This window comes from Patiria miniata, unplaced genomic scaffold, assembly GCF_015706575.1.
Source record: "Patiria miniata isolate m_02_andy unplaced genomic scaffold, ASM1570657v1 HiC_scaffold_1, whole genome shotgun sequence".
NCBI lineage: Eukaryota > Metazoa > Echinodermata > Asteroidea > Valvatida > Asterinidae > Patiria > Patiria miniata.
Genome location: NW_024037047.1, coordinates 30652229 through 30673547, shown reverse-complemented (window position 1 = coordinate 30673547; position 21319 = coordinate 30652229). Strand labels below are relative to the sequence as shown.

The 21319-nt window shown below is 37.2% G+C and overlaps 1 protein-coding gene across 1 annotated transcript; it reads left to right on the top strand.

Annotated features, from left to right (window-relative positions):
• Positions 1-10771: 10771 nt before the first annotated feature.
• Positions 10772-12684, top strand: LOC119728656 (dnaJ homolog subfamily C member 30, mitochondrial-like). The gene is made up of 2 exons (XM_038200967.1): positions 10772-10846; positions 11952-12684. The coding sequence occupies exons 1-2, from the start codon at positions 10844-10846 to the stop codon at positions 12591-12593; spliced, it is 645 nt and encodes a 214-aa protein (XP_038056895.1). The 5' UTR covers positions 10772-10843; the 3' UTR covers positions 12594-12684.
• The last annotated feature ends 8635 nt before the right edge of the window (positions 12685-21319 follow it).

Here is a 21319-nt window from a genome sequence, read left to right as displayed (position 1 = left end):
TTTTGCACATTAACGATAGTCCTGGACGACAAAATGTCTCCAAAATTCAGTGACGCATTAAATTGAATTCTGGCCAGATTATTAATCATTAAAAATAGACTAAAAAGACAGAAGATTTAGACAAAATATTGTTTTTCTCTTCCTCAACAGTGTCTTGTGCAAAAACGGAAAAAATATTGAGGGGATAGGCTGCAGTGGCACTACAAACGGATCATTTGCCTCACTTTTGCACAGAAACAATAGTGCTGGTGGACAAAATATCTTTAAAATTCAGAGACGCATTCAAATGAATTCTGGCCAGATTATTCATTATTAAAAATAGACAAAACAGACAGAAGATTTAGACAAAATATTGTTTTTCTCTTCCTCAACAGTGTCTTGTGCAAAAACCGAGAAAAATTGGGGGATAGGCTGCAGTGGCACTCCAAACAGATCATTTGCCTCACTTTTGCACAGAAACAATAGTGCTGGTGGACAAAATATCTCAAAAATTCAGATACGCATTAAAACGATTTCTGGCCAGATTATTAACCATTAAAAATAGACAAAAAAGACAGAAGATTTAGACAATATATTGTTTTTCCTCTTCCTCAACAGTGTCTTGTGTAAAAACGGAGAAAAATTGGGGGATAGGCTGCAGTTGCAGTCCAAACAGATCATTTGCCTCACTTTTGCACAGAAACGATAGTCCTGGTCGACAAAATAACTCCAAAATTCAGTTTCGCATTAAATTGAATTCTCACCAGATTTTTAATCATTAAAAAAAGACAAAAAAGACAGAAGATTTAGACAAAATATTGTTTTCTCATCCTCAACAGTGTCTTGTGCAAAAACGGAGAAAAATTGGGGGATAGGCTGCAGTGGCACTCCAAACGGATCATTTGGCTCACTTTTGCACAGGAACAATAGTGCTGGTGGACAAAATATCTCCAAAATGCAGTGACGCATTAAAATGAATTCTGGGCAGATTACTAATCATTTAAAATATACAAAAAATACAGAAGATTTAGACAAAATATTGTTTTTCTCTTCCTCAACAGTGTCTTGTGCAAAAACCGAGAAAAATTGGGGGATAGGCTGCAGTTGCTGTCCAAACAGATCATTTGCCTCACTTTTGCATAGAAACGATAGTCCTGGTCGACAAAATATCTCCAAAGTTCAGTGACGCATTAAAATGATTTACGGCCAGATTATTAATCAATAAAAATAGACAAAAAAGACAGAAGTTTTAGACAAAATATTGTTTTTCTCTTCCTCAACAGTGTCTTGTGCAAAAACGGAGAAAAATTGGGGGATAGGCTGCAGTGGCACTCCAAACGGATCATTTGGCTCACTTTTGCACAGAAACGATAGTCCTGGTGGACAAAATATCTCTAAAATTCAGAGACGCATTATAATGAATTCTGGCCAGATTATTCATCATTAAAAATAGACAAAAAAGACAGAAGATTTAGACAAAATATTGTTTTTCCTCTTCCTCAACAGTGTCTTGTGCAAAAACGGAGAAAAATTGGGGGATAGGCTGCAGTGGCACTCCAAACAGATCATTTGCCTCACTTTTGCACAGAAACAATAGTGCTGGTGGACAAAAAATCTCCAAAATTCAGTGACGCATTAAAATGAATTCTGGCCAGATTATTCATTATTAAAAATAGACAAAAAAGACAGAAGATTTAGGCAAAATATTTTTTTTCTCTTCCTCAACAGTGTCTTGTGCAAAAACGGAGAAACATTGAGGGGATAGGCTGCAGTGGCACTCCAAACGGATCATTTGCCTCACTGTTGCACAGAAACAATAGTGCTGGTGGACAAAATATCTCCAAAATTCAGATACGCATTAAAACGATTTCTGGCCAGATTATAATTCATTAAACATAGACAAAAAAGACAGAAGATTTAGACAATATTTTGTATTTTTCTCTTCCTCAACAGTGTCTTGTGTAAAAACGGAGAAAAATTGGGGGATAGGCTGCAGTGGCACTTCAAACGGATCATTTGCCTCACTGTTGCACAGAAACAATAGTGCTGGTGGACAAAATATCTCCAAAATGCAGTGATGCATTAAAACGATTTCTGGCCAGATTATTAATCATTAAAAATAGACAAAAAAGACAGAAGATTTAAACAATATATTGTTTTTTTCTCTTCCTCAACAGTGTCTTGTGTAAAAACGGAGAAAAATTGGGGGATAGGCTGCAGTGGCACTCCAAACAGATCATTTGCCTCTCTTTTGCACAGAAACGATGGTCCTGGTCGACAAAATTTTCCAAAATTCAGTTTCGCATTAAATTGAATTCTCACCAGATTTTTAATCATTAAAAATAGACAAAAAAGACATAAGATTTAGACAAAATATTGTTTTTCTCTTCCTCAACAGTGTCTTGTGCAAAAACGGAGAAAAATTGGGGGATAGGCTGCAGTTGCACTCCAAACAGATCATTTGTCTCACTTTTGCACACAAACGATAGTCCTGGACGACAAAATATCTCCAAAATTCAGATACGCATTAAAACGATTTCTGGCCAGATTATAATTCATTAAACATAGACAAAAAAGACAGAAGATTTAGACAATATTTTGTATTTTTCTCTTCCTCAACAGTGTCTTGTGTAAAAACGGAGAAAAATTGGGGGATAGGCTGCAGTGGCACTCCAAACGGATCATTTGCCTCACTGTTGCACAGAAACAATAGTGCTGGTGGACAAAATATCTCCAAAATGCAGTGATGCATTAAATTGAATTCTGGCCAGATTATTAATCATTAAAAATAGACTAAAAAGACAGAAGATTTAGACAAAATATTGTTTTTCTCTTCCTCAACAGTGTCTTGTGCAAAAACGGAAAAAATATTGAGGGGATAGGCTGCAGTGGCACTACAAACGGATCATTTGCCTCACTTTTGCACAGAAACAATAGTGCTGGTGGACAAAATATCTTTAAAATTCAGAGACGCATTCAAATGAATTCTGGCCAGATTATTCATTATTAAAAATAGACAAAACAGACAGAAGATTTAGACAAAATATTGTTTTTCTCTTCCTCAACAGTGTCTTGTGCAAAAACCGAGAAAAATTGGGGGATAGGCTGCAGTGGCACTCCAAACAGATCATTTGCCTCACTTTTGCACAGAAACAATAGTGCTGGTGGACAAAATATCTCAAAAATTCAGATACGCATTAAAACGATTTCTGGCCAGATTATTAACCATTAAAAATAGACAAAAAAGACAGAAGATTTAGACAATATATTGTTTTTCCTCTTCCTCAACAGTGTCTTGTGTAAAAACGGAGAAAAATTGGGGGATAGGCTGCAGTTGCAGTCCAAACAGATCATTTGCCTCACTTTTGCACAGAAACGATAGTCCTGGTCGACAAAATAACTCCAAAATTCAGTTTCGCATTAAATTGAATTCTCACCAGATTTTTAATCATTAAAAAAAGACAAAAAAGACAGAAGATTTAGACAAAATATTGTTTTCTCATCCTCAACAGTGTCTTGTGCAAAAACGGAGAAAAATTTGGGGATAGGCTGCAGTGGCACTCCAAACGGATCATTTGGCTCACTTTTGCACAGGAACAATAGTGCTGGTGGACAAAATATCTCCAAAATGCAGTGACGCATTAAAATGAATTCTGGGCAGATTACTAATCATTTAAAATATACAAAAAATACAGAAGATTTAGACAAAATATTGTTTTTCTCTTCCTCAACAGTGTCTTGTGCAAAAACCGAGAAAAATTGGGGGATAGGCTGCAGTTGCTGTCCAAACAGATCATTTGCCTCACTTTTGCATAGAAACGATAGTCCTGGTCGACAAAATATCTCCAAAGTTCAGTGACGCATTAAAATGATTTACGGCCAGATTATTAATCAATAAAAATAGACAAAAAAGACAGAAGTTTTAGACAAAATATTGTTTTTCTCTTCCTCAACAGTGTCTTGTGCAAAAACGGAGAAAAATTGGGGGATAGGCTGCAGTGGCACTCCAAACGGATCATTTGGCTCACTTTTGCACAGAAACGATAGTCCTGGTGGACAAAATATCTCTAAAATTCAGAGACGCATTATAATGAATTCTGGCCAGATTATTCATCATTAAAAATAGACAAAAAAGACAGAAGATTTAGACAAAATATTGTTTTTCCTCTTCCTCAACAGTGTCTTGTGCAAAAACGGAGAAAAATTGGGGGATAGGCTGCAGTGGCACTCCAAACAGATCATTTGCCTCACTTTTGCACAGAAACAATAGTGCTGGTGGACAAAAAATCTCCAAAATTCAGTGACGCATTAAAATGAATTCTGGCCAGATTATTCATTATTAAAAATAGACAAAAAAGACAGAAGATTTAGGCAAAATATTTTTTTTCTCTTCCTCAACAGTGTCTTGTGCAAAAACGGAGAAACATTGAGGGGATAGGCTGCAGTGGCACTCCAAACGGATCATTTGCCTCACTGTTGCACAGAAACAATAGTGCTGGTGGACAAAATATCTCCAAAATTCAGATACGCATTAAAACGATTTCTGGCCAGATTATAATTCATTAAACATAGACAAAAAAGACAGAAGATTTAGACAATATTTTGTATTTTTCTCTTCCTCAACAGTGTCTTGTGTAAAAACGGAGAAAAATTGGGGGATAGGCTGCAGTGGCACTTCAAACGGATCATTTGCCTCACTGTTGCACAGAAACAATAGTGCTGGTGGACAAAATATCTCCAAAATGCAGTGATGCATTAAAACGATTTCTGGCCAGATTATTAATCATTAAAAATAGACAAATAGACAGAAGATTTAAACAATATATTGTTTTTTTCTCTTCCTCAACAGTGTCTTGTGTAAAAACGGAGAAAAATTGGGGGATAGGCTGCAGTGGCACTCCAAACAGATCATTTGCCTCTCTTTTGCACAGAAACGATGGTCCTGGTCGACAAAATTTTCCAAAATTCAGTTTCGCATTAAATTGAATTCTCACCAGATTTTTAATCATTAAAAATAGACAAAAAAGACATAAGATTTAGACAAAATATTGTTTTTCTCTTCCTCAACAGTGTCTTGTGCAAAAACGGAGAAAAATTGGGGGATAGGCTGCAGTTGCACTCCAAACAGATCATTTGTCTCACTTTTGCACACAAACGATAGTCCTGGACGACAAAATATCTCCAAAATTCAGATACGCATTAAAACGATTTCTGGCCAGATTATAATTCATTAAACATAGACAAAAAAGACAGAAGATTTAGACAATATTTTGTATTTTTCTCTTCCTCAACAGTGTCTTGTGTAAAAACGGAGAAAAATTGGGGGATAGGCTGCAGTGGCACTCCAAACGGATCATTTGCCTCACTGTTGCACAGAAACAATAGTGCTGGTGGACAAAATATCTCCAAAATGCAGTGATGCATTAAAACGATTTCTGGCCAGATTATTAATCATTAAAAATAGACAAAAAAGACAGAAGATTTAAACAATATATTGTTTTTTTCTCTTCCTCAACAGTGTCTTGTGTAAAAACGGAGAAAAATTGGGGGATAGGCTGCAGTGGCACTCCAAACAGATCATTTGCCTCTCTTTTGCACAGAAACGATGGTCCTGGTCGACAAAATTTTCCAAAATTCAGTTTCGCATTAAATTGAATTCTCACCAGATTTTTAATCATTAAAAATAGACAAAAAAGACATAAGATTTAGACAAAATATTGTTTTTCTCTTCCTCAACAGTGTCTTGTGCAAAAACGGAGAAAAATTGGGGGATAGGCTGCAGTGGCACTCCAAACGGATCATTTGCCTCACTTTTGCACAGGAACAATAGTGCTGGTGGACAAAATATCTCCAAAATGAAGTGACGCATCAAACTGAATTCTGGGCAGATCATTAATCATTAAAAATAGACAAAAAAGACAGAAGATTTAGACAAAATATTGTTTTTCTCTTCCTCAACAGTGTCTTGTGCAAAAAAGGAGAAAATTTGGGGGATAGGCTGCAGTTGCACTCCAAACAGATCGTTTGCCTCACTTTTGCACATTAACGATAGTCCTGGACGACAAAATGTCTCCAAAATTCAGTGACGCATTAAATTGAATTCTGGCCAGATTATTAATCATTAAAAATAGACTAAAAAGACAGAAGATTTAGACAAAATATTGTTTTTCTCTTCCTCAACAGTGTCTTGTGCAAAAACGGAAAAAATATTGAGGGGATAGGCTGCAGTGGCACTACAAACGGATCATTTGCCTCACTTTTGCACAGAAACAATAGTGCTGGTGGACAAAATATCTTTAAAATTCAGAGACGCATTCAAATGAATTCTGGCCAGATTATTCATTATTAAAAATAGACAAAACAGACAGAAGATTTAGACAAAATATTGTTTTTCTCTTCCTCAACAGTGTCTTGTGCAAAAACCGAGAAAAATTGGGGGATAGGCTGCAGTGGCACTCCAAACAGATCATTTGCCTCACTTTTGCACAGAAACAATAGTGCTGGTGGACAAAATATCTCAAAAATTCAGATACGCATTAAAACGATTTCTGGCCAGATTATTAACCATTAAAAATAGACAAAAAAGACAGAAGATTTAGACAATATATTGTTTTTCCTCTTCCTCAACAGTGTCTTGTGTAAAAACGGAGAAAAATTGGGGGATAGGCTGCAGTTGCAGTCCAAACAGATCATTTGCCTCACTTTTGCACAGAAACGATAGTCCTGGTCGACAAAATAACTCCAAAATTCAGTTTCGCATTAAATTGAATTCTCACCAGATTTTTAATCATTAAAAAAAGACAAAAAAGACAGAAGATTTAGACAAAATATTGTTTTCTCATCCTCAACAGTGTCTTGTGCAAAAACGGAGAAAAATTGGGGGATAGGCTGCAGTGGCACTCCAAACGGATCATTTGGCTCACTTTTGCACAGGAACAATAGTGCTGGTGGACAAAATATCTCCAAAATGCAGTGACGCATTAAAATGAATTCTGGGCAGATTACTAATCATTTAAAATATACAAAAAATACAGAAGATTTAGACAAAATATTGTTTTTCTCTTCCTCAACAGTGTCTTGTGCAAAAACCGAGAAAAATTGGGGGATAGGCTGCAGTTGCTGTCCAAACAGATCATTTGCCTCACTTTTGCATAGAAACGATAGTCCTGGTCGACAAAATATCTCCAAAGTTCAGTGACGCATTAAAATGATTTACGGCCAGATTATTAATCAATAAAAATAGACAAAAAAGACAGAAGTTTTAGACAAAATATTGTTTTTCTCTTCCTCAACAGTGTCTTGTGCAAAAACGGAGAAAAATTGGGGGATAGGCTGCAGTGGCACTCCAAACGGATCATTTGGCTCACTTTTGCACAGAAACGATAGTCCTGGTGGACAAAATATCTCTAAAATTCAGAGACGCATTATAATGAATTCTGGCCAGATTATTCATCATTAAAAATAGACAAAAAAGACAGAAGATTTAGACAAAATATTGTTTTTCCTCTTCCTCAACAGTGTCTTGTGCAAAAACCGAGAAAAATTGGGGGATAGGCTGCAGTGGCACTCCAAACAGATCATTTGCCTCACTTTTGCACAGAAACAATAGTGCTGGTGGACAAAAAATCTCAAAAATTCAGTGACGCATTAAAATGAATTCTGGCCAGATTATTCATTATTAAAAATAGACAAAAAAGACAGAAGATTTAGGCAAAATATTTTTTTTCTCTTCCTCAACAGTGTCTTGTGCAAAAACGGAGAAACATTGAGGGGATAGGCTGCAGTGGCACTCCAAACAGATCGTTTGCCTCACTTTTGCACATTAACGATAGTCCTGGACGACAAAATTTCTCCAAAATTCAGTGACGCATTAAATTGAATTCTGGCCAGATTATTCATCATTAAAAATAGACTAAAAAGACAGAAGATTTAGACAAAATATTGTTTTTCTCTTCCTCAACAGTGTCTTGTGCAAAAACGGAAAAAATATTGAGGGGATAGGCTGCAGTGGCACTACAAACGGATCATTTGCCTCACTTTTGCACAGAAACAATAGTGCTGGTGGACAAAATATCTTTAAAATTCAGAGACGCATTCAAATGAATTCTGGCCAGATTATTCATTATTAAAAATAGACAAAACAGACAGAAGATTTAGACAAAATATTGTTTTTCTCTTCCTCAACAGTGTCTTGTGCAAAAACCGAGAAAAATTGGGGGATAGGCTGCAGTGGCACTCCAAACAGATCATTTGCCTCACTTTTGCACAGAAACAATAGTGCTGGAGGACAAAATATCTCCAAAATTCAGATACGCATTAAAGTGAATTCTGTCCAGATTAGTAATCATTAAAAATAGACAAAAAAGACAGAAGATTTAGCCAAAATATTGCTTTTCTCTTCCTCAACAGTGTCTTGTGCAAAAACGGAGAAAAATTGGGGGATAGGCTGCAGTTGCACTCCAAACAGATCATTTGTCTCACTTTTGCACACAAACGATAGTCCTGGACGACAAAATATCTCCAAATTTCAGTGACGCATATAATTGAATTCTGGCCAAATTAGTAATCATTAAAAATAGACAAAAAAGACAGAAGATTTAGACAAATATTATTTTTTTCTTCCTCAACAGTGTCTTGTGTTAAAACGGAGAAAAATTGGGGGAGCTGCAGTTGCAGTCCAAACAGAACATTTGCCTCACTTTTGCACAGAAACGATTGTCCAGCTGGACGCGCTATCTCAAATATTAAGTGACGCATTTAATTGAATTCTGGCCAAATGATTTGTATGTACGGAAGTGCTCTTACACCCTGTGTAAGAGACATTTGTGTCATATATCCCGAACAATTATTGAACGAAATTTCAATTCAGTGCACTGTGTCGTTCTTGAGTTATCGTCAACACAAATACTTCGTTCGGGCAGATCGTGATCCACGTTGACGGAAGTCTTTATGGTGGCGACCAGTATTTGTGTAGCGCGCCCTCTGTTGGAAGAAATTGATGTTGGTAAAATGTACGGGAGTGCTTTTACACAATGTCGTTTATGTTTTTGTTGTATTAATTTTTTTCGTCAACAGTTTCTTTCGAATTTCAAATATATTGTCTCGTATACCATAGTCAATTATCGGATGCAATTTCAAATCAGTGAAATGTGTTTTTCTTGAGTCATCGTTTCCACAATTAGCGCTTTATTTTTGTTCCATTAAAAATTTTGAATTAAATTTTTTCGCGATAAGTACACTGTATTTCCTTAAATCATATTAAATTTATTCTTTTATAGTTCCCGTTGATTTTCAAACCATTTGTGTCCTATGTCCCGAACAATTCTTGAACGAAATTTCAATTCAGTGCACTGTGTTGTTCTTGAGTTATCGTCTCCACAGAGAGTGCTTTATTTTTGTTCCGTTAAAAGTGACTCGATTTCGAATTGATTGTCGAAGTCGAATTGATTTTTTTGCGATTTGTGCACTGTATTTCCTTAAATCATATTAAATTTATTCTTTAATGGTTCCCTTCGCTTTTTAAACCATTTGTGTCCTATATCCCGAACAATTATTGAACGAAATTTCAATTCAGTGCACTGTGTTGTTCTTTAGTTATCGTCTCCACAATGAGTGCTTTAGTTTTGTTCAAAGTGACTCGAATTCGAATTGAATTTTTCGCGATTTGTGCACTATATTTCCTTAAATCATATTAAATTTATTCGTTAATGGTTTCCGTCGATTTTCAAACCAAATGTGTCCTATATCCCGAACAATTATTGAACGAAATTTCAATTCAGTGCACTGCGTTGTTCTTGAGTGGCGTCTCCACACTGAGTGCTTTAGGTTTGTTCCATTAAAAGTGACTCGAAGTCGAATTGATTTTTTTGCGATTTGTGCACTGTATTTCCTTAAATCATATTAAATTTATTCTTTAATGGTTCCCTTCGCTTTTTAAACCATTTGTGTCCTATATCCCGAACAATTATTGAACGAAATTTCAATTCAGTGCACTGTGTTGTTCTTTAGTTATCGTCTCCACAATGAGTGCTTTAGTTTTGTTCAAAGTGACTCGAATTCGAATTGAATTTTTCGCGATTTGTGCACTGTATTTCCTTAAATCATATTCAATTTATTCTTTCATAGTTCCCGTCGATTTTCAAACCATATGTGTCCTATATCCCAAACAATTATTGAACGAAATTTCAATTCAGTGCACTGTGTTGTTCTTTAGTTATCGTCTCCACAATAAGTGCTTTAGTTTTGTTCCAAGTGACTCGAAGTCGAATTGAATTTTTCGCGATTTGTGCACTGTATTTCCTTAAATCATATTCAATTTATTCTTTCATAGTTCCCGTCGATTTTCAAACCATATGTGTCCCTATATCCCAAACAATTATTGAACGAAATTTCAATTCAGTACACTGTGTTGATCTTGAGTTATCGTCTCCACGATAAAAAGTGCTTTAGTTTTGTTCCACTAAAGCAAGTAATTTTTGTTTCACAATTTTAGCGGAGTGTCTGATCTTCTCATGCAAAAAGTATGTACATGCAGTGTACAAATGTACACGCACGAACACACAGTCAATCGACGTCATGATCGACGCACATAAATGGGTGAGGTCACGTGTATCGGAGGGGTACAATTGTTATACAATTCAAAACTGTTCACACTATTAAGTTTGACAATCACCAGTATATAAAATAAGTCCATAAATTTAAAATTACTGACTCTTTTAAATAGCTGTAACATTCTTCAAATGGTTTAACACTGGTAATAATGATTGAGCTACCCATCATAATATCGACGTATCCAGTTGTGGAGTAAGAGTTTTTTTCACGAACACATTTTAATGTCAAAGGTCAATAAGCTGCTATCGGGAAGATGGTAAACATTTTAGCTCTCTGTTTTTGATGCAAATTCCCCTTAATTTGCAAGAATTTGTTAGCAAATCAAGGCCCCCAAGACATTTAACTAAATGTTTCTTTTTGTAAAACATTAAGACAAAAATTGTCTTGTATTGTATTGTCGCCGCGCTGTCATTGTCATTTTACCCCCAACTTTCTCTCAAAAAATCAAAACCCTGCCCTCTATCTATGACATAGCCCCATAAATGTGGCCTATTTACTGGACTGCCTCCGTAAACATAGGCCACACGTCCACATGTACAAAAATCGTGTCGACTTTGCCAAATCTTGATTTTCACATTTAGGCTTAGTTTGTAGGATTTTTTTGCTTTAGAAGCATACTAACCCACTTTATAGGCTAGTCAGAAAGTGCTGCCTTTTTCAGATGTCTAATTTTTGTGAAATTTCATGTTGAAATTTTGATACGCAAACGTGTAAAAATGAATCTGGAAATTTCACGAAAAATATACATCTGAAAAAGGCAGCACTTTCTGATTAGCCTATAAAGAGGGTGAGTATGCTTCTTAAGCAAAAAAACCCTACAAACTAAGCCTTAATGTGAAAATCAAAATTTGGCAAAGTCGACACGATTTTTGTACATGTGGATGTGTGGCCTATGTTTACGGAGACAGTCCAGTAAATAGGCCACATTTATGGGGCTATCTATGACATACCTGTTTATTGAGTTTGGTAGGTCAAATAATTTTAAAGTGGATTTGGTTCCCTTATAGGAACTGGGCTCTACACTACACGATCGCCCTGAGATGATGTAGCCTAGGCCTATGAAAAAGTGGCATCAGGATGCAACATTAAAGTCACTTTACATAGGCCTACAAACAATGCATGGATGTGTTTGGAATCATCTAAATAGTTCGCTAAGATACTATGTTCATTGTTGAATATCACTTAGGCTTAGCTTAATTGTGTGGAAAGACAGGTAGCTTGAGAAACCAGAAACACTGGAGACAAAACTGTACATAGCGGATCAAAACTGGCGGAGGCTGTGAAATTTGGCCTCAACACAGCCGCCGAAATCATGCAAAGCCGAAAATCTTACATGCATGCACTTTTCTGTTTTAATTTAGTTATCAGAAGTCCCATTCATCATGAGAGTCTCCCAGTCGAGGACAAACATTCAGCTCCTATCCAAGATCCCTCCGTTGTGCTGCTGGTACCAAGTCAGAGGCTACAAACACCACAAGCACAAGAGGGCCGAGCCACGGACCAATCTCTACTCGGTCCTGGGAGTCACACCCAAAGCCACCCAGTCCCAGATCAAAGTGGCTTACTACAAGCTCTGTAAGGTCTACCACCCAGACGTCAACCCGGGCAGTAGCATCGCACAGGATCGCTTTGCTGCCATTAGCGAGGCCTACAGCGTCCTTGGCAACGTGAAGCTACGACGGCGCTACGATCGCGGAATCTTTACGGAGCGGGACTTGCACAGCGAGAGCAAAGAGAAAGCGGCACGACAAGAGAAAGATCAAGCGAGGGGCTTCAGCGTCTACTACAACACGCACGGCGAGCGCATGTTCGATTTCGACGAGTTCTACCGGGCGCACTACGCCGAGGCCCGGCAGAGAGAACAACGGGAGCGCGAGCTACGCAAGCGGCGGTCGGAGGCATGGCGTAAAGAGCAAGAAGAGATGCGAACACCACTGTGGATGACCGTCAGTTTATGCTGTGGGGCGTTGGCGTTGTCAACGTGGTTTTTACGGAAAATTTGACCAGACAGAAATGTGTACTATATTGTAACTTTTTAATTTATATCTGAAAAAAAAAAAGTTTTTAGATTGATAAAAAAAGGTGTGAGAATTTCAAAATTGGCTGCTGCTATAACATCCAATGCTCAGAGTCAGAATCTCAGGTTGTTTATTTTTGATTCATAAATACCTAAGACAGTTTACCCATTCCTATTGGTCAAGAGCCCGTCACGTGGCCGGTCTTAAATAAGGGAATAAATGTGTGCTCCGGAGGTTTTTATCACTCGTTTAATACCGCTTAGAGTCTGGGTGCTGATAATTACCCGAGCCGGAGGCGAGGGTAATTATCAGCACCCAGACTCTAAGCGGTCTTAAACAGAGTGATAAATACCGACGGAGCACATATTTATTCCCATTCATAAATACCTTATCCGTAAAAAAATATAAAATAATTCGTTCAAAAAATCCCGATTTTGTTCAGCAAGTTCACTTCATGCTTTTTGAAACATCCCTCTAGCAAAATAATGGATAGTTCAGCTGGCGAGTAAGATGTAAACAACCCTTTTATGGAGATTGACGCGCGCGTAGCATGTTCTGCGCGATGTCACGCAGAACGCACCTGGGGCGTTGCGTTTTGAATTTAGAACTATAAAATTCTGACTCGCTTGTTGTGTTGCGCATGCCTACATGAGGATTGTGAACGTTCAACCAATGAAACGGTAAGAGGCACTGGATTTTTAGGAGTCCACATTTTATTGTGACACTGGAAAAGTGTTTAAGACCAGCTAGCCATGTCTTTATCATCCGTTTAAGACCGGCCACGTGACGGGTTCTCGACCAATAGGAATAGCTAAACTGTCTGAGGTATTTATGAACGGTTGATAAAGACATGGCTAGCTGGTCTTCAACACTTTTCCAGTGTCACATGAAATTTGGACTCCTATGAAATCCGGTGCCAGCACCGTTTTATTGGTTGAACGTTTGCAATCCTCACGTTGGCATGCGCGGTACTACCAGTGAGTCAGTATTTCACAGTCCTAAATTCACACTACACTCATGACACTTGTACATCTGCGTTGTGCGCCGCGTCACGTGTACTGCGCGTCAATCTCCATATAAGGAATTGTGTACCATAGGGCCTTAACCATTGTATAGGCCTTTAATACCATTGACAATTTATAATTTTTTACTTTGGGACCGAAAAGTTATGATTTTTTGACTGAAAAGGTATTTAGGAATGGGAATAAATATGTGCTTGGTTGGTATTAAACACTATGTTTAAGACCGGTTGGAGTCTAGATGCTGATAATTACCCTTGCCTTGGGCTCGGGTAATTATCAGCATCCACCATCCAGACTCCAACCGGTATTAACATACCCCTCTCATGTGGAAAATATTGAAGAAAAGTTTCAAAATTGAATTGAGTCTTCAAACTTGGCTGGTGAAATACTGAGGACCTTGTGTTTGCCTCATGAACATTTTTGGAGAATTTTGTCAACCAAAGAGTGAGTATAGTTGGGCTGACTTCGTTTTGCATGTTTTTCAGCACTCAACTTCGGTCCCTGTCTGAGTTTGGACCAAGATTTCCATTTACAGGAAAAGGCAAATTTATGCAATGAAAATGGATCCGCAAAGATTGGCGTGACAGTTCTCAGTTTTGGGGACAAGATTAAGAATCTTCCGTTATGACCAGAACTGAACAGAATTTATGAACGCCTTTAATATGTCACCAGAAAAGAGAGATACTTTTGGGTTTTACATTGCAAAGAATCAATGTGACTTCTGTGATTTTTGTTATTAATACTAAACAAAATCATGGATCCAGTTGTTCATTTTGACTTTAATCATGTCTTTTTTTAATAATTAGGATGGCCACCAGTGGTAGACCTTTTTATTTTACCCTCTGAAATTTGCATTTGTCCTGTATCAAGTTAGTCAATTCAGCTTTTACTTGATCTAATCATTAGCCACTTCTACGTAAACCCCACAACTGTGTAAAATTGCATTGTTAATCTGTTATCTGATTTCATAGTGTAGTGGAACCACTACCAATGTGCTACACCTTGTCATATTACGCCTAAACTAGACTATTGTCCCACTTTAAGCTGGGATTGTCCCAACTTACCTTTCAGTTGGAACCCCAGCTTGTAACTGTTGCAATTTTAATTGGGACCGATGAACCTAGTTGGGGCATAACACTATTTAGGTGCTTCCAAGATCCTTAGGCTTACCAAAAAGGATTTAGCTTAGTGCGTTGGTACCATGAGTTTAACTGAGAATAGCATGGTGTTAGTCTGTATCAGACAGGCTCATGGTTGGTTTCTAAAATTCACAGGCTTTTTTTGGGGGGGAGACAACCTTTTTAACTGGGTCTTATTTTTAGGGAAACGAGGGGAGTGATTTTTTTCACTTTCTTGCTTGGCTTGTTAAGCTTATTTAAGGCTAAAAATCCAATAACATGTAACTTTTAAATTATGACAATTACACACGCCCCCAAGAAAGAAAGTCCACACTCATTGGAGGCATCATAATTTTGGATGTGATCGTCTTATGAGGACGATATTTATTTAGACCCGTGGAAAAGTCTATCAGCTACATTTTGATACCCCGTTTGCTACCAAAGACTGTAAATTGTCCAAGATTGACAACGGTTTATGAAAAATGATGCAATTGAAAATGTTGCAAATTTAAAGAGTACGCAAGCCGAGTGGAAATTGCTGTGTGACATAACACTGCCCCAAATGAGCGGCAGGGAATATTGATCCCACTGTGCTTGCATGCATGAGAGCACATGAAATTGAATAACCCTCACTTTGTACGGGTACTGTTCAGTCGATATGGGGACAATTACGGGCATTTGTGATGGTTACGCCGAGCAATTTCTCCTCGCGTACATGTATCTCTTAAACTGCAACTTTTCAAACTGTTCATAAACCGTTGTCAATCTTGGACAATTTACAGTCTTTTGTAGCAAACAGGGTATCAAAATGTAGCTGCTGAAATTCCCCGAAGATGTATATAAATGACGTCCTCGTAAGACGATCAGATTCAAAATTATGACGCCTCCAATGAGTGTGGATTTTCTTTTTGGGGGGTGTTTAGATCCTTCAAACTGTAGCAATCGAGGAGGTGTGTGTGCTTTGTCCCACACGGATATTATACAAATATTGAATGCTTCGAGTGGTGTAGTATGAGATAAAGCATTCAATATTTGTTTTATAACACTTCACCCACAGATTCTGCTTGGTTTTAACATTTTAAATTATTTAAATCTGAACACAGTTGAAATAAACTTCAATTTCAATACAAAATTGGTGGAAAATGTATTTCTATCTTCCAAACTACCCCTTCACGAAATATTTGAACCCAACTGTGTGGCATGCTCTCTTTGGAACAAAACATGCTTCTCGCGACGCGCACACCAGCATGCTTTTGCACACAAATACCGCGCCGTGGATATAGTACTTTGGTTGCTAATGGTATAGTAGGGCCTACTTTGGTTGCTACGGGTATAGTACTTTTGGCCGAGCACAGAAAGATAGCAAAAATAGAAAGTGTCATGTGACTCGCTCTCGGCCAATCAAGACACAGAATCTGTGGGTGAGGTGTTATAAACATGAGTAGACTTCTTGTTCATTCATTGTTCTGAATTAAAAAAAAATCACCTATAAAAATATTACTACCGAGTACAAAGAATCTATATAAAAGCACACACTGACATTCAGGCCTAGACGTACATTGTAGATGTATAAACATTTTAAAATTTGTAAATCAACATGTATATTGTTAGAATTTTAAAATCCCAAATCCCTTTTTAATCTTTATCTAAGTGCTGTCCAAATTATTTAATAAATAAAACAATACGAGTGAAACAAACAATTGAATTTCCAAGGAATACTCATTTTATTTACAGTTATTGTTATATTATTAACAATGAAAATACAGTATGCTTCACAATATACATGATGCATGCCCTTATAACTCGGACTATAGATATAGAATTTTGTTTTGCACTACCTGCATGTAAATCTTTAAACAAAAAATGACAAATATAGCCACACATCTGCTGCTGGGTTTAAGAACATTCAGAGACACTGACTGTCAATAACTGGTGAATTATTACAAATTTAAATAACAAAACCCTTGCAAGATTTATAGTTTCTGCAGACAACTTTCATTTTCTTTCACAGAACTCGTGATGTTTTGCACAAAATGTGACTAATTAAAAGTACTTAGTTCAATAATTCTTAAAGTTACAAATGAACATTCCCCGTGCTATTTGTGACTTTCATCCAAAATAAGAAGTCTTTTTCTAAATGGCTAAGTTTGTAGCAATACAGAAATTATTCACTTTGAATTGGCCCACGTTTATTTACTGAATTATTACTTTACAAATTGTGAATTAATTGCAGCCAGACAAGAATTCTGTTGTCATGGATAGGCTGGTTCCCCCATGATCGGCTATCGATAGTGCACGGACTGAGACCAAGTCTGCTCGCAAAGCGGGGGAAATAGAGGGGTCTCGAATAAAACAACTTGAAAATTTAGTCAGAGAAAAAAAATTGAATTTGTTGAACAGCTTGTTGAGGGCAAATTTAATGAATGTCAAAACCTCTCCATACTTAATTTCTAATGGTAGTCTTTCTGCTGAACAAGGAACCAGTATTTGAATGAGTGAAATTGAGTTATATACATGGTTGGAAAGCCCACAATGTAAGCTTTCATTTGATATATAATACATCCCAACGGCCCCTTCCGTTCTGGAGATATGACGTACATGTATGTGCATATTATTACTTCCTTGGAGTTTGAATTACACAACTGAGGAAACAGGCTTTGAAATAGCTGGCTCTGTTGTAGATTTGGGCACGACGCACTCCAAATTGTGGGTTTTTTCCACACTATATTCATTGAAATTTACATTTCTGTGAATGAACCCCCAAACTTTAGGTACATGTAATAAAGATGTCATTCATGACAAAAAATGAAAATCACATTTTGACGAAATTTTCACCCTCTCAACGTTGAGCAGGCCATTACACGATAATACACGGCATGACTTAATACCTTTTTTTTGTGAAGCGGGTCAAATTTGTGGAATACAACAAAAAGAGTTGTGATCACTGTCGATTCAAAAAAAAATAGTCCATTTGCCACCTTCCAAAAATGAAGGCTAGTTCAGAAATAAATGCACAATAATTCTAGGAACCTCTCAGGAATCCAGGACATTACTCAACAAGAAATAATTACAAATGCCATGGACTGAAATTTTGTAAAAAGAAATGTACATCACCATTTAAATCACACCCCTGCGAAAGTGAAAGATATTGATTTTGCAAAATATCCACGGAAGATTCCTACCTTTAATTTCTAATTCTAAAAATATTTTAATCAAAAGTTGATATAAGAATTTGTGTTAATGTACATGTATTTATATTTTTAAGCGTATATTATACTTGCAAGACAATGGCCAAATTGTATTGTTCAGTGACAAGTATGAACTCTTGATATGAACACTTCTTGTAGACAACATCCACTGAGCAATTCCGGCGATTCGCAATGCAGTGCGCCACCAAGAGTTTGCCATGGAGAGTCCATTTTTCAAGTTTCAAAACATGGCCCATTTGAATGAATGTCGGTAGACAACTTGAGCAAATTTGTTATAGATTGGGGCATAGCGTTCTGCCGCCTTACAAAAAAAACACCATATTGATAAAAAGCAAAGAAAAGGGCCAACAGATACTCGAATCATACGCTTATGAAACTACTGACTGGAAAAACAAACAATTTCAAATGTTCCGCGCTGCAAATTTGTCGACCATCTCCCACAATGCACTGGGAAAATGAACTCTCCGTGGCAAACTCTTGGTGGCGCACTGAATTGTGAATCGCCTGAATTCTGCACACTAGATTAATAAATAGGATTACATGGCCAAACTCTGAAGCACGTTCACATTATTTAAACTACCAACAGTCCCATGGGTTTAGCAGGCAATGGGGTCAATTTGAAGAGCTGCTAAGCATTTATAATACAAAGTTGCTAAGCTATAAACATCAAGGCTAAAATTGTTTACCAGCCAAAGTGCCATGCACATATATTCCTCCTGCCCAAGGGCGGATCCAGAACACAATTTTCGGGGGGGCCAAAAAAAATTTGGTCCCCCAAAAATGTGGGTCAAAAAAATTACGGCGTGGGGTTCGGGGCCCGCTTAAGGGCCCCGAAAAATTTTTGGATTCTAGATGCTCTGTGGTGCGATCTGAGGCAATTTCTGACCACTTTAACCAATGTTTTTTTGAGGAAAAGATGGTGGTGTACTCATTGCCTGCCTTTATTGCGATGTCACATAAAAAAAAAAAAAATTGGTTTCGTTTTGGGGGGGGCCATGGCCCCCTTTGGCCCCCCCCTGGATCCGCCCTTGCTCCTGCCTGGTTCTCTGCTGGAATTTGCTGAGAAGATACCAATTTTTGCGTAGCGGATAAGGTTTTACTTATAAACAATTCCCATGACAAAAATTATTTACACAGCAGAAAGTGTGGGGCCTTGGCATACGCCTATTACATAACTTGGCCACATTGTCAGTATGTGCACATAATCAGCATGCATAATTTATTACCGACAGTGGTAATAGGAAGTATTTCATTTGAACATACTGAGCATCTTTTGTTTTCTTTCCAATTTTCGGTGCGTTTTTTTTTCCAAATTCATTTTACAATCACGTGATTGATTTTGTTTTGCTGACCCATTTTCAAAGCTTTCACTTCGTGCATTAAAGAGGTTGTGGAATGCTCGAAGACATTTCCGTCATTTTTCGGGTATATGTAGCCTAAGATGTGATGAAATAAAAACGGCTATTGTGTCTGTCATGAAATGAGTACAAAAGGTACTTTTGAGAGCTGTTTTTCAGGTTCTGTTTCGACCCGAACGTGCAATTTGTGTAAAAGTCGTCGTTGGGGCAGCAAACAAAACATAGTAAATTGTTTAGTAGTAGTATAAACGAGTCCTGTGTATTACGTCACGATTTTTCTCATTTTACGAAGAACCCGACGACTGTTGATTTCAATTATGCGCTCGCCGACCAACAAATTACTCAATGAATTTCAGTTTGATAAACATATAAACGCACACTACAAAAGAATGGGACTTTGTCATTATGATATATATGGGTCTACTCTACAATAAAACAAATATAAAAAACAAAACGACTTTCAGCATTCCACAACCTCTTTAAATAGAAATGTGCCCATTATACAGCCTGTCTCAAAAAAAAATGGTACAATCGAAAACGATTTTTTTTTTTTCAATATTAAATCTCAACATAAGTAAGTCGTTTTGAGCAACACATTAAAGAAAAAAAGACCAGGCTTTCCAATACTTTTTGTTTCATCTCATTTGCTTTTGTCAATCCAGAGATAACTCCAGTTTACTGCGGAACACAAAAATCGAGTTTGTTTCTTTTGCCAAGTTGCAATCTTTTGTGAGCTTCAAGACAGCATGGCACAGTACTCGAAACAACTCTGCCCATGCATATAAGTGGCACAAAATCGATTTTGGTGTATCGCACTAAATTGATTATATCTCTGAATTGACAAAAGCAAATACGATCAAACAAACACTATTGGAAAGCCCAGTCTTTGTTCTTTAATATTATGCCAAGTAAGAACGACTTATTTTGAAATTTCATATTTAACCAATTTTTTTTCTGATTGTAGCATTTTTTTTTAGACAGGCTGTACATGCTATTTTTAAGCATTCTCAAAATTTGATTCAAGATTCCCTGTTCTCTGCTTTGGCTTTTGGGGAACACTACTGGAAGATCTGGGAGCTCTCTGATGATATTTTTGCAAAGGGGAAAGGGTGTTGTGAAAGCATGGCTAGAACACGAGTACATGAGATTAAACATTTTCAGCTAAGCTCAGGTCAATCTTGCTACAACTTTTTGTGACTTAAAGGGAAAATACAACATGTGCAAACATCGAAAAGTAAAACTACCAAGTTTTTACGAAAACCTTACTTGTATGTTGGTAAATGACAGTCTTAAGCATCCTGTAAAATTATGGCACCTGGTGTCAAGTCATTTTCAAGAAAATGGTATTTTTGTATACATTTCCAAAAGTGGTCGGCCGACCACCGTTGGAAAAACCTAACTATTTTTCAACTACTACTCCAAATTTACCATTTGTTTCAGTCCAAATTGTGTTTGCTATTGGTTGCATGTTCATGAACGGGTGCAGGCTAGCTAGACTGGTTCCTTTACCTTACAATTTCTGGCATCTAAAAATAATTGATCCATTTCATCTTTAGTGGAGTCAGGGAACCAGACTACTTGAACATTTTTGTTTTTCTTGGTTTTCCAGCATTTTCGGACACAACACTTCAAACATATCAGTGTAACAATATTTTGATCTATTATACTAACCCTTCAACTAGTTCATTTCTGAAAATTACAGCGAAAGCCAATGATGTACATTCCCTTTAACATACTTTTTGAGTTTGATACCGACAGTATACCATTACAGCACAAAGTGTTGTAGTCAAGCACATCACAGAGTCGGATCACGAGTAAATCACAAGACAATTCACAAGTAACAGCAGATGAACAATAACAAAGAAATACCTCTGTACAGTGCATTTGAATAGCTCGCAACTTGGACTGGGACTGGATGACTTATGACCATAGAGCTATATTAATTTACTAGAGCGCTAACTCGATGTACAAAGTAATGCCTGCTGGGCGCATCCATGTTTGTGC